General features: G+C 29.7%; 1 protein-coding gene across 1 annotated transcript; it reads left to right on the forward strand.

Moving 5' to 3' along the window:
* Window positions 1-2,213: 2,213 nt before the first annotated feature.
* Window positions 2,214-3,395, forward strand: LOC145832428 (lipase member K-like). The gene has a single exon (XM_082939743.1). It carries the CDS (start codon window positions 2,214-2,216, stop codon window positions 3,393-3,395), a length of 1,182 nt encoding a protein of 393 aa, XP_082795869.1.
* Window positions 3,396-14,638: the final 11,243 nt, after the last annotated feature.

Below are 14,638 nucleotides of genomic sequence, written 5' to 3' on the forward strand. Positions count from 1 at the left end.
TACTTTTTTTAAATCAGGTTTTTCAGTAGAAAAAGAACTTTCTTGGTCCTTTTATTGTTTTAAACGATTTTTTGCAAAGTAAATGTTTTTATAATTAATATTTTAAACATTAGTTTAAAGAGTATTGTATAACTTTCTATAAAAAAGAGTTTTTATTTTTAATTTTGTATTGAAAGTAGTTGCATAATTTTACTTTAACATTTATATTGGTTACTATGTTTTATTATATTAACACAAAAAGAAAAACTGAAAAGGCTAACATAAGATCTACATTTTATCATTTTTTAAACAACAGGTGATTTCTGTCAATCGGGTTCATTTTCAGTTCATTACAATTTTCTACATGTTTTTGAAAGTTTAAGAGGTTGTTATATCATCGCAAACAAAAAACTTTGAATTTTCAGCTTTAATATTTGTTGTCCTACTTTTGACTTTAAATTCTAGTTAACACATTTTGAAAAGCTTTACTAAAATAACTTAGGTTTTTTTTATTGCTTTTGTGACCTTTTTCCTTTAGTAAAGTCTGACCATTAAATTTCTATTTAATTTGCAGAGTGTGTTTTTGTAAGATTTAATTTTCTTATACTTAGCCAAACTTTTTGCCTCTTAAAAAAATATGTATTAATGTTGGTTTTTTACTTCTTTAGGAAATATAAAATAGGAATACGATGGTTGTCGTTTTTTATAACTTTTAAAGTTGCTCAATTTTTTAAATAACAGCCAAATTAACTTAGCAAAATAGTTCAAGCTTAAAAACTCAAAAAACTATAAATACAGACGTTTTAACAGAGAATGTTTCGCACTAAAATGATTTGAGTTTTCTAGAGTTTGTTGTCTAATATCTTTTCCACAGTAGTGTTTTCTGTTAAACAGATTGACCCAAACATAAAAATGTATTGTGACTCAAAAACTAAAAAGTAATGAATAACAACTAAAATAATAAATACGTTTTAGTCTTAAAACTTTTTATAATAGATTTTTTTACGAAGAGTCTTTGAAACAATGACACACCCAGCTAATTGATTTACAACAACAATTCATAAACTTTTTATTCAAAGCAAACAAACAAAAGTACATTTCGCAACGCTCATTAAAGTTATATAGAAGTAAATAAAACTGTAATAAAACTATTGTGTAGCATATAAATAATATACAAATTGTATTTACATGTATTTATATATTTGTATTCACGTAGTAAATTGTTTATGAGATTGTAAACTATAATATAGTCATCTAGTATGTTACTGTACTTTTTAAAGTATTATTTTTATACTTGTTGAGTACAAACTACACTATCTTTAAACCGTCTTTTAAGAGGCTTTTGTAAATAGTGCCTTAGAAATAATTTTTTTTTAATTTGCGGTACTTACTATACATTGGGTATGGAAACTTTCGCAATACCCAAATAAAGTTACATGTTATTAAACTTACTTTATTAGTTAATGTGAAGTTCTGTGAATCGAAACTGTATTTTGTAAGTTAAAAATACGACAACAATGTCAGTTTGATTACCATTAACAAGTTAGTCAGTTTTAGAACTTTTCTTCTAAAATTTGATGAAAGCAAAAATAATAAACGATAAAAAAAAAACTAAACAGTAGAGCTGTTGACAAAAGGCTTAAATTAAAAGCTTAAATAGGAATGGTTACTTGTATATAGAATAAGCTTATAAAAAAGTGCTAAATATCAGTAACACGTCGTAGATCGAACAAGTTAATTTTGTAAATACTTAATTTCGCTTTTAAGATACCAGTTATGATAAGTGCTTCTTTAGTTTGAATGTAACATTTTTAACTTAAAAACTTAATAAAAAATGCATTAAACATTGTTTTACAACCAACAGTAATACAAGTGTAAGCTTGATTACAGTTTTTAGCCTAGATTTATTACACAACTCGACTGAAAATTGATAGAATAAAAATCAAAATGCAGATCAATTGATAAAAATCAAAAGTATGATACAAAAAAGTTTTGCTTTTAAAATCTTAAAACATAATAGATTAAACTTAGGAAAAAGTTTATAATAAAAACTACTAAAAGTTCAACAACACGTCATAGATAAAAAAGCATATTTTATTTCGCTTTTTAAAAACCAATTATGGTAAGTGCTTTTTTAGTTTGAATACTGTTGATGTTTTAGTTTACAAGCTCAATGGAGCTTGCATTAAACATTGTTTTACCAACAGTAATACACAATTAAAACTCGCAACAACATGAACTTTTTCAACTCTCTGCTCAAGAGGTTCTCGTCCTCTTCGAAAACGGAAGACTCGGCGCCGAAAAAAATCGAACTGGACACGCAGAAGATGATCGCCGAGTGCGGGTACGGATGCGAGACGCACAAGGTGACAACCGGAGACAACTACGTACTGACCATGTTCAGAGTGCTGCCGAAAGAAGGAACGTGGCAGCAGAACGAAAAGCCTCCGGTGATACTGCAGCACGGCATCTACTGCGACTCGAGCACGTGGGTGTGCAGCCGCAACCCGAGAAGCTTGGCGTTCATGCTCGTGGACGCAGGGTACGACCTGTGGATGTGCGACTCGAGGGGAACGGGTCAGTCGAAAGCGCACGTTCACTTGGACCCCGAAAAGAGCAAGAGCTACTGGCGGTTCTCGTTCCAGGACATGGCCGAGCAGGACTTTCCGGCGGCGATCGAGCACGTTTTGAAATCGACCAAGAAACCGAGGGTTCATTGGGTCGGACACTCGCAAGGAACGATGATCGCTTTGGCGGGATTGTCGCACAACGAGCAGCTGAACGAGAAGCTGGCCTCCTTTCAAGCCTTGGCACCGGTTTTTTCCGTCAAGCACCTTCCGAAGCACATGAACCTTCTGGCCAAGTTTCTCAACAGCAGGGTCCTGCCCACTTCATTAATGAAGGACATGGAGCTGCGGCCGAGCTCTCTTTTTTACAACACGCTCTTCGCCGAGTTCTCGACTTTGAACAAGCTGACCAGCGTCGACCCGAGGAAGACAATCTTCGAGATGCTCGGCATGCACCCGGACAGGTTCGTGAAGGGGACGAAGGGCCACTGCTTCAGCGCCAACAGCGGCGTCACCTTCCGCAACCTGATGCACATGAGCCAGGTGGCGCTGGCGGGCACGGCGCGAAAGTACGACCACGGAAAAGACGAAAACTTAAAGTTGTACGGATCCGAGAACCCGCCGGAGTATGACGTCACAAAGACGAAAATACCGACGGCGCTCTACTTTGGCAGCGACGACCTGCTGACGCACGAAAAGGACCAAGAGTACCTGAAGGAGAAACTGCCCAATGTAGTCCACTGCCGACTGATTGAAAATTTCGACCACTTCGACTTTATGTGGGGTGTGCACGCGCCTGAAGAGCTCAATAAGGTTGTGATAGAAAACCTTGAGAAAAAAGAAAACTGAAAAAAACTTAGCCAGCTAATATAGGAAAGATGTTTTTAGCTTGATTAAAAGTTTTTCAGTTCTTCTACATATTTTAAGTATTTATAAATTAAAGTTTTCCGCGTTGAGTTTTGAAACAACAGTTTGAGCTTAATGATTTTTTTTTTTAATTTGACACTAAACAATGTTTATTAGGGTTAAATATGCAAATATTGTGTTTTATTCGTTAAAAACGAAACTAGTTTTATCAATATAATTAGAACTAATCAGTAGAAAAATTGGTATCTTTTTCAAACTTGAGGATTTTTTTAACTTTTAGTGCAAAAAAAAACTGTTTTCAAGTTTTCATTTACTATCAATTTAGGTGAATAGTAAGCTGGTAGTCTGTCCTACTTTGTGGAGAAGAAAACTTTTAATGGTTTTTTACCAAAACTTTATCAAATAAGTTTATTTACTAAAATTTTCATGGAATCAACTTTCGCTGTTTTTTTAATGAGAACTATTATGAAATGATGAATAATATATTGTACGGAAGTCGTAAATGTGTAAAGCTGTTGTAAATAGTTTTTTAGTACTTATTACCTTTAAATGACAACAAGCTTTCTTACAAAAACATACAGTTTACTATGTCTTAGTTGATAAAATTTCTGTATAAGTAAGAAATTTTTAGGAAAAAAGAAAGTTTAAAAGAAAAATTAACTAAAGCAATACATAGTTTTTGTTGTACATAGCTTTTTAATGGTCACATGAACTAAACTTACAACAACTCAAAACATGACTTATAGTAGTAAAGCTAATCAGTCTTAGAAAATCGTAGAATCACTTAAGAAATATATTTTAGTGAAAAACAATGCTTTTATCGTCTAACAGAATGATTAATAAATTAACGTAACTGCTCTATTTTATGTGCTAAATTAGTTTTGATTTTACCAAAATACTTTAATTTATCTATTTTTATGATTTTTATAATCTTTATGCATTATGTGAGCTTGTATAAACTACTTATTTCTAAACTCTTATACAAAATACTATTTGCATGCAAAGATAAAGTTGTTCATAAGATATAAATAGAGTAATAAAAAACTAAATAAGAATGGCTAAAATGCTTAATAGTTTTGTTAGGTTAAGCTTTGAAATATTTTAAAGCGACTTAACTTTTTTTTGTGTTGAACAAAAACTATTTTTATGATCTATTATACAAACTGATACATAAGTTTTAAAGAAAATACATAGCAGCTTTACTATTGTAAGCAATTCGAATAAAAAATTGCAAAAAAGTATAAAGTATCATTTGTATAAACAAAAGAAGAATAAACACTTATATTTCTGTACAATCTATTTGAATAAACAATTTTAATCAAGCATAGTTTGTTTTGAATACATTTTAATTGTTGCGTCACTTACCCAAACTAATCTAATTAAATATTCATTAACAACTTTTGTTGTAAGTATATTAAGTTTTACTTGTTTGTAACTATTTTGTTTTTTGTGTTTGCTTGTTTTGTCTGTAAAGTATAGTTAATCAATATGAAAGCGTGGCAATATGGTTTAGGCAATCCTCTTGAATCTTTAGAAAAGTCTGAATCAATCAATGCAATCTGTGATGGTGATATCGGAATTGAAGCTGATGATCTCGATCCATCTGAAGGTGCATGGCAAAAACCTTACGATGTATTGATACGTGAGGCCATAGGTAAAACACAACAAGGCTGTAATGGTGCAAAAAGAATGGAAATTTTCCGATACATTCGCTGTAAGTATCAAAATATGAAGTACAAATCAACACTAAAAGGTGTTGGGAACGCTCTTAGACGCATGATTGCATCTGGACACATTGTTCAGGTTTGTCCTGGAAGATACAAACGCACTACAAAACCAATTTACTGGAAAAACGGAGTAAAGTTTGACAGGACTATTTGCGGACAAGAAAAAGAGAGGAAGAGGAAACAAGCAAGACGAAATCGTTGTGCTCCACCAGAGTGCTACATACCTTGGAAAACCCCTTGTAAAAGAAACTACAAGCGTTGTGTGCCGAGATGCCCACCCAGACGTAGGAGGTGTGCTCCTAGACGAAAACCATGCCGTCCTAAACAAAGACGATGCCCTCCTAGATGTCCACCAAGGCGTAGATGTCCTCCTAGGTGCCCACCAAAACGCAGGAGGTGTCCACCAAGGTGTCCTCCGAAAAGAAGATACAGGAGGTGTTAATGTAGTAAATCGTTTTAAAATAAAGATTTTAAAAGCAAACTATACATTGATTTTTTTAACTTAACATTAAGTTTTCTTAAACTAACAATGATCAATTAACAACTAATGAATTTTTTAAATAATTTAGTAAGTGTAAGTAAGTTTATCTTAAATTAGTGGTTATAGATAATAATCTATAGTTATATATTGGGTTATACATCTATTTAAACTCAATTGTTAGAAAAGAGTTTTTTTGTATTTTTAAAATTCTTAATATTCAGTATTAAGTCTAATTTTAACAAACAAATCTAGTTGCTTAATTAGACTAATTAAACGGTAATAATTACTATAAGCTTGAAAATCCTTTAGTTAATATCAACTTGTGTATTTTTTTATAATTTTATTTTTACCACATTTTCAGTAGCCAAGTTTAAAAAACTTAGGTTAAGATTTATTAACTGTGCCAAAACTAATAAAAACTGTATAAAAACACAGCTAAAAACTTTTATTTTTATTTTTAGACAAAAAGCAGCAATAAGTGAATTATTACTGTATAAAACAGTTTTTCTTAAAACACATATAATGCAATCAATAAGCTTTTATAAAAAAGTAAAATAATGTTTTTTTAATCTCAATGGTTTAATTTCCATTGCTATAAATGTAGTTGGTAAAGCGTTTCATCAAGGGGTTACTTTCTAAGGTTCGTCTAAGCAACTTTAAAATCATAATGTACAATTGAGGTTTATAAAAACATATACTGCTTTTCCTGGCAAATTGTAAAGCTTATAATTTACTACAAGTAATAAATGTTTCAGTTTCAAGTTGAGTATGGGTAAATACTATATTGGAAATGAAAAGAACTACTTTTTTTTTTTTTTTTTTGAGCTTCACTAGATTTTAGGAGGCTGACATTAATTACAAAACATTTGGTATAAAATTAACTTAATTAAAAATTTTGTCTTCAATATTTGAAATATTATATTCAAGTGTTTGTAAAAAATTCTAATAAGTTTTGAAACATGGTGAGAAGCTTAACTAAACTTCTTAAAAGTCCTTAAAATAAAAACAGTTTTTTTTAGCTAGAATAAAAAAGGACTCATAGTGTAAGTGTATAAAGTTAATTTAACTAAAAAATGATAATCGTTTGTCATATTAAGCGAGTAATGTATAAAGATTAAATATCACTTAAAAAATATCACCAAATAACACGATTTTAAACGTTTAGTTTATCTAAAAAAGGCATAAAATTACTCTGTTAACAACAGACACCGTGCATCCACCAATAGTAAAAATTAATCTTATATTGCTTATCTCTTCTTTTTGTAAGCTTGCAGAAAATACCACATGTATTGTAAGATAAGAGTTTTTATTGATTTCTATTCTTACTACAAAAAGAATTATAATACAAGTAACAGTCAGTAATCGACCTTTTCCTTACAATTTAGCAAAAATCAAACCTGTTTTGTGAATATTTAAGATGTCTAAAAACTGTTTTTAATGCTACCTACCTAGTAGTTTAAGAAATCAACAGAAAAATGTACATGTACCACAAGTAGTGAATTTTGTATAACTTTATACTTTAAGTAGTCCATAAAGATGTTTGTAGTACTTGATAATAAATAGAAAAGCTTATTTAGCTTCATTATAATTACTTTTTTGTTTAGTTACGGTTGTAATTATTATGTTAAAGCTCTTATATTTCAGTGCATTAATCTCTATTGTACGTTCCTTCTTGTAAATAACATTAACCATTTATATGTTTATTATAAAATAGTTTAAAGTTATCTTTTTCATTTTCTACTAATAAATATCTTATTCTAAAGTAAATAAACGTATTGGAGGAGAATGAACAAAGAATTGAGTTTTTGTGTTTTTTTTTAAGTATAAAGGACTTATGTTTTTATTTCTTTTTTACTAGGCATATTTATGAGTTTTTTAAACTTTGTAAGCAGCTCAAATAAGCAGTAACGTTGCTTTTTTTTATTTCGATATTTATGTAAATACATTTTAAACAATTAGTTTTAAAAAGTTTGCGTTGTAGCGTATATAGATATTTATAACTGACTTTAACGTGCATAAAAATAAACATTTTTCAAATATCTAGTCAATATTTGTTGAGTATGAAAAAAAAGTAGGTTTTTAGTTAAAGTAGTGATTAGTTAAAGACACTTCAGAAACGTAGACCAATTGAAGAGACTCTTGGTTTGCACAACATACTTGAGTAACTTTCAAAAGTATTTAATATTTAAAATTATTTCAAATTGCACAAACCATGAAAGTTGTTTAAAAATTGTCAGGTGGATGTTCTAGAAAGGTACATTTTTAAACATGTTTTATAAGTATAAACAAAAACTATATAGTGTATTCAAGTTAATTAAGTTTACTTTTTAATTTATGCCCTCAACTTTTACCTACTTATGTTGTTTAACAAGCTGATTGTACAAAACATTATTTCATTTAGCAAGTTTTGGCTCAAATGCAAAAAGTTGCAATTTTAGAAACTTTTAAATTTAATAGCATATCAACAGTAGTACACAAAAAAAGATTGTATAGGAGATCGTAAAGCCTATATAGGTGCCTTTTGAACTTTGAAGAAAATATATATAGAGCGGTGTGCACAATAATAAGTGGCGATATTAACGGAACCCAAATCAAATGCACAACTTATTGTGAATGCCTGTTAGCTTTAGCGCTATAAGTATCACAAAAAATAACATTTTCCGATACAAGTAAGAACAATAGACATTAAAAAATATATTGCCAGATTCTAAAAACGAACATAATTGTTTTAAAATAACCAACCCAGCTATAAAACACATGGTAATAAATTTGTCTATACAGCTAGAAAGGACAATGAGGCTTGTCACACAAAGATCTTTTGTTTTAAAGACAATAAATTTAAAATTAAAGAAAACGGGAATAGCTGAGTTTCAACCCGCGATCAAATCAGAGAACAGCTTACAGAACAAGGTTAAGGAGTAACATTGATAGTAAAAAAAAATTGATAAACATTTTAGGGTGGGATTTGTTAATATACCAAAGAAAACAGACCTTGTTATGCACTGGAAAATGCAAAGCGTTTACAAAAAGCTCTCAGGTTTAACTTATAAAAAATTATCACTCTGCAACTCAAGCATTTTTCACACTTAATGCAAAAATTCAATAGCGAAAAGTATTTAGTGGTGGTTTTAGATCAAGTTTGATTGCTTGGGAAAACACTGTATCAGGGCAATAACGAAGAAAATTATTTCTTTACGGCCGTAATACATCTATTGTTAATGATCAGGTAACTTAACTCACTTCCATAAACTATATTGTTTTATAAAAACATATAATTGCTTTTATGATCACATGTTTTAGTCAGTTTATCAATTGGGTAGCTGTCAGAAAAGCACAGTGTCACTTTAGCACGGGTCGTCACTTTAGCACAGAGTGACACTAATGCACAAAATGGCACTTTAGCACAGAGTGACACTTAAGTACGGAGTGTCACTTTCGCCGGGATGACACTTTAGTACGGAGTGACACTTTAGCACGGAGTGACGCTTTAGCACAATCGATACTTTAAACTAAATAAATTAAATACTTTTTAAGAACATATTTAATAAGATGTTTATAATTTAATTTTATATAGTCAGCATGTTGTTGATTACGCATTTTAGGGACTTTTAAGTGTGTATTCAAGGGGAAGTATACCTACCAAAGTTATATTTATTTGAACACAGCCAAATTTGTCTAAAGTTTCTTTATTACAGTTTTATCTTTATTTTTTTTTTTTAATGACTTTTAATTTAGTAAGTAGACTGATAAAATTAAGGTTTGTTTATCTATATTTTTGTGTTTAGAAAACTTCTTTAGCCATAACATTTTCTTAAAAGTCAGTAACTTTATGTTATTAGATTTTTAGACTGAACATCTAAATAATGTTCAACTTTTTTATACTTATTAAGCTTAAAAACTAAAAAATGCAAACATGAGTCCTAAACTTTTAAAAATATTGTCTTAAAACAATCAAAAAAAAGTTTTACTAATAAAACTTTAAATTATGCTGTTTCTTAAAGTTTTAAAAGAATAAAAAAGCTAAATAAAAAAGATTCTGAAAGAAGTTTATTTACCTTTGTAGTAGTCTGTATATAAGTCTATAACACATACATACGTATTAAAAAATTTGACACTCCTAGATGAAGAAATAAGAGGTACTTAACATTTTTTTTGTATTGTAATATTCAAATCTATACGCATTTAAGAAATTAATTAAGTAAAATTTAAAAAATATTTTAAATTATCGGAGCTTTAAAAACAAAGGCAATTTATTTATCAGTATTCAATAACATTTTGATAATTCATTAAAAATGTTGGAACTTTTTTAACTTATCAAAAAAAAATCTGGAATTGGTTTATGTTGCTAGGTTTATACAAATAGTTTTATATTAAAAACGTAAAAGTTTTATAATAGTTTCGTTAAAATGTAATGATAAAATAAGTTACTAGAATTTGTAAAATTACTTTTATATTAAAATCTTAAGGTTTCCTTTATAAAACTAGTAGTATTTTATGTTAAACACGAAGTTTTTGTTAAAGTTTTAATGCTTGTTAACTTTTAGTCTACATGTTGCATAGTTTGGTTTTAGATTTTTAAACATAGTAAAATAAACATAGCATAAAAAAGATTGTCGGTCCATGCTAAAGTGACGCCGTGCTAAAGTGTCTACTCGTGCTAAGTTGTCACTCTGTGCTAGATTGACACTCCGTACTAAAGTGTCACTTTGTGCTAAAGTGACGCTCGTGTTTTTCTGACCCGTTCCCTTAACAATTAGTTTCCAAGTTATATAGATTACATATATATTGGTTTCTTTTTACAAATTAGTACTTCTATAACACATGTCCTAAAGTACTACCATCTTAGGGATTAAAATATCTTATTTATTATATATAGGGTTGTAAAATTTTTTTTTTTTTCAGAAATATCTTCCAGGTTTTTAAAAGTAAACAATTTTTGGTATATTTTTAGTTTAAAGCTAAGTTTAAGGTTAAAAACTGTGTAAATTTTTATTTTAACTCTAAAAACTATACAATTTTATTATAACAGTCACTAGTTTATTGGAAACATCAGCACAATTTATTATATAATGCTTTATTGCTCATTTAACAAATACTAAAATGAATTCACTTACTTTATTATGTAGTATGTACATTACAACAAGTTCTTGAGTCAGAAAAAGAAATAGAAAAAATAAACTAAAAAAACTTATACACCGCAACTTTAAGAGAGTACTACAATAAATTAACCATAAAAATATAAAAACAAACTTCATTAAAATATAAATCGGTATCCTTTTAAATAAGCTTTGAGCAATATTTATTAAAATGTGCACTAAAGTGAGTAAGTACGCATAAATACTTATTTTCTTTGCACAAAAATAAAGGTAAGTTACCTATGAAATTTTCCAAGTTCATTTTGTAAAGATCTTAGTTTGTTTTTAGTCTCAGTCTACCGAAACTTGTGGTCTGATGATCAAATTGGCATGATCAACCCTTTTGTTAAATTTGAGCTTGTCTCACGGCAAACGAAAGTCCGGACTTCTGTTCTGCAGACTTTCGCCGATATTTTTTGTTAGTTTGTTTTTAAAAACTTTTTAGATAAATATCAACTTGCTTAATGTACTACTTTTACAAGAAGCAGTTGCACAATAACTAAATCATTTTTAGTCGTAAAAAATACATATAAAAGCACCTAATGTTCAAAAAATTTTTTTTTGCTGTTCAAAGCTTCAAACAGAAATTGTTAACATATAAGTTTTTCCTAAAGATAATAGAACAAAAAAGCAAACTATTTGTGAGTTAAATATTTATATATTTATTATATTTAACTATCATTGTTTTTCTAAGACTATTAACAATGTTTAGTAAATGCGTATAAAGTTAACCTTTAACAATGCTTTTTCAGAGTATAATATTTAAGAAAAATGCTACAAATTTACCTAAATCTAACTCTTTACTTAAACATAGTATATCTGTAATATAAAAGTTTAATTAATACTACTAAGAGATTTGAGTTTTTAAATTTCGAACAAAACCAAATATGCGGGAATGGATCCCATTGTAAGTATTGATCCGTTGTCAGTACAACCAGCATATACTTCGCCTTCGCCGCTTCGAGCGAAAGAGCATCCTCTACCATCCTTGCCGAGATTGTCACTTTTGAAACCAGGTCTAGACGCAATAAAAACAAAAGACAGATGCTTGACCTCATTTTCAACCTTGCAGTAGCTCGCTCCTTTCAAAATTTCTCTGCTCAAAAAAGTAGAGCCGCAACAAAAACAGTTTCCGGTGCGAAGTATACTTTCGTTGAAACAATCTTTTTTGCATTGCTCACTGAAAAGCGCATAGCTTCCTTTTCCACGGTATTCAAAGTAGCCAGACGTGAGAATATCAACGACTTTGTTCGCGGGCATGCCATGCCAATAAAGTGATCTGTTCTGAATCATGCTAGCTTCAAGTTGATCAACGGGGTTGATTCTGAACATGTGAAGAACTTTTGGGACTTCTTTGCAATGTGTTTTACTCAAAGACTTTAGTACAAACTGGTAATCATCGTCCAAAGTTTGCAATGCATCTGTTTTGTAATTAGTGCAGCCAAATGAAGTAGTTGTAAAAAGCGTGCTTGTTTTAAAAGAGAGCTGTTTCTCGAGTGAGATCACGTTGTAATCGAATTTACGTTTTAAAAGTTCAATTTGTGCCTGTTGATTTGCAACTATTTCTTGTTCTAGTTTTGTCATAAAAGTTTCAAAAGAATAAGCATCTAGTTTTTTATAACTTGTTTTTTCAAAAATGTTTCCTTTTGCACTTAAATGATCGCTGTAGTCACAAACATCAAATTTTTTGTGCAACAAAACATCCACGAGTTCACTTAAACTCATGTCTTCTTCAGTTTCTATCAGGTACGCAGGAGTCACTAAGTCGGGGTGAGCCACGGCCGTTTTCATTTCGTCATGGTCAGCAACGTGAAAAGTACCATTGATAATTCGGTTCAGCTCGCTATCAAACAAGTCTTGTGAAGAACTGTCAAAATTTGTAAGTTTACTTGGTACACCATAACTCTTGTAAACCTTCAACGCAGCATCTTGGTTGCTATAATCATCAAAACTAGCTGCGGATAAAGAAGAAAGAAGAGAACTAGCTGCAGCATTTCTTAATGGCAACTCTAATTTTGTTCCATTTCTGAATACTGTGTAGTATTTAGGCTTAGGTTTTGCAAATTCATCATTTATTCTGTTATGTTCTTCGCCATACGTGTCTTTATTGGAAATTTTAAACGGCCTTTTGGCAGTAGCATATTTGACTTTGTTCACAAACACGTAAGAACTTATTTTAGGAACTCCGTCATAATTTACAAAACAATAACTATAACTAAAAGCATTTTCAAAACTGTCGGTCAAGTAAACGCCAGGACCAAACCTACCTGTTCGTGATGGTCTGAATCCTTCCTTTAAAATTCCTTCTACATTTGGCGCTTTAGTTCCATGTAGTAAAAGCAAACTCGGAACGTTAGAAGACTCTGACTCTTTCACATCATTATCAGGTGTTTTTAATTTGTAAAAGTTCGGCTTTTTTTGTTTTCTTGATATACCTGTAAAACAGTTATTTTCTTTGTTATTAAGACCTAGTGCGTCATGCAAAAGCTTATAATCTTAATTATTTTTATCTAAAAGCTCAAGATGATGCTTGAATCTTGTAGAAGATGCTTTAAAGTTTGAAGTGTTGTACACAAACAATTCTTTAGCTTCTTTAATCAAGAACTTTTTTGTTTTTTCAAACTCTTCCTTTTCTTTTTTAATTTCTTCAGCTATTTTGTCCTTTTCCAATTCGCAAAGATCTCTCAAAATACTTTTGGGCCCAATATGACTTTTTATAAACTCATCTAACCGTTTTTCACTTGAGTACATGTTTTATATTGTTGTAAATTAATCTGTAAAAACAATAAGTTAATATCCAAATAAACTTTTTATTAATATTGGCTTAAATATTAACAATTTTAAAGGTATATCAATTTAAGCTTTTGCAATTGTAATAAAAAGCATCAGATCATTAATGAGTGTTTTAAATAAAGAATTACATAAAAGAACATTTAAAACTTACTTATTTAACATTTTTTAAACTATATAAAACTGAGATGATTATATTCTTTTTAAACAAAGTCTGTAATAACTTACAAAAAAGTCTATTTTCAAATTATAGTAAATTTATTGATTTTCTTTTTCGCTTTTGGTTTAAGAATTTAGAATAAAAAAAAATGTTGCTTGTAAGAAATTGTCAAAATATGTGGTGTACGACCCAATGACCGAAAGTTTTTTCGTACACCAGGTCCTTAGACCAGTGGTAGTCAAGCTAATGAAAACATTCGCACAATATAAATAAAAATAACCTGCATCTTAATATCTAACTTTAGAGAGCCTCTAGTGGCAGGAACACGTAACCACTTTTAACTGGCTTTATTAATATGTCCTGGGCATGACGTTAAACTGTTCTGGTGTATGACTCGATAACCGTAAGGTTTTTTCTACACCAGATCTTTGAACCAAACCTTTTGAGCGTAATATATTTTACGCTTATAAATAAGTATTTTTGTTTATTCAAAAAAGTACTCCTTACTTCAAATAAAACTTATAAATATTCCAAGTTAGTCATCTTTTTAATGAACCTTTTTTATTTAAACTTATTTTTATATTATTTATATTTCTCTTCTCCTACATACTTATTTATTCAAACACATCTCCGCTATCTTTACTAAATACCCAGTAGTCTTTATGTACTTCATTAAGTGTTAACTAGATATTTAAATGAACTTTAACATTTTTACTTCATTATCATTATTATTGTATATATATATATATATGACAAACTTGTTAAACAAAAATAAAAAGAACGAAAAACATATTAGAAAATAGTTTATTAGAAAAACACGACTTTAAAATACTAGTACGTATGTTTCATAAAGCTAAACGTTATAAACATCAGCTAGTTAAATTTAAAAAAACAAGCAATTTACTAAACAGAGATGCAAAAGTTATACAAAA

This window comes from Thalia democratica, chromosome 3 (genome assembly GCF_965202585.1).
Source record: "Thalia democratica chromosome 3, ktThaDemo2.hap1.1, whole genome shotgun sequence".
Taxonomy (NCBI): domain Eukaryota; kingdom Metazoa; phylum Chordata; class Thaliacea; order Salpida; family Salpidae; genus Thalia; species Thalia democratica.

Excerpts from the sequence above, each read along its gene's own strand:
- LOC145832428 (XM_082939743.1), top strand. The coding sequence starts at position 2,214 with ATGAACTTTTTCAACTCTCTGCTCAAGAGGTTCTCGTCCTCTTCGAAA.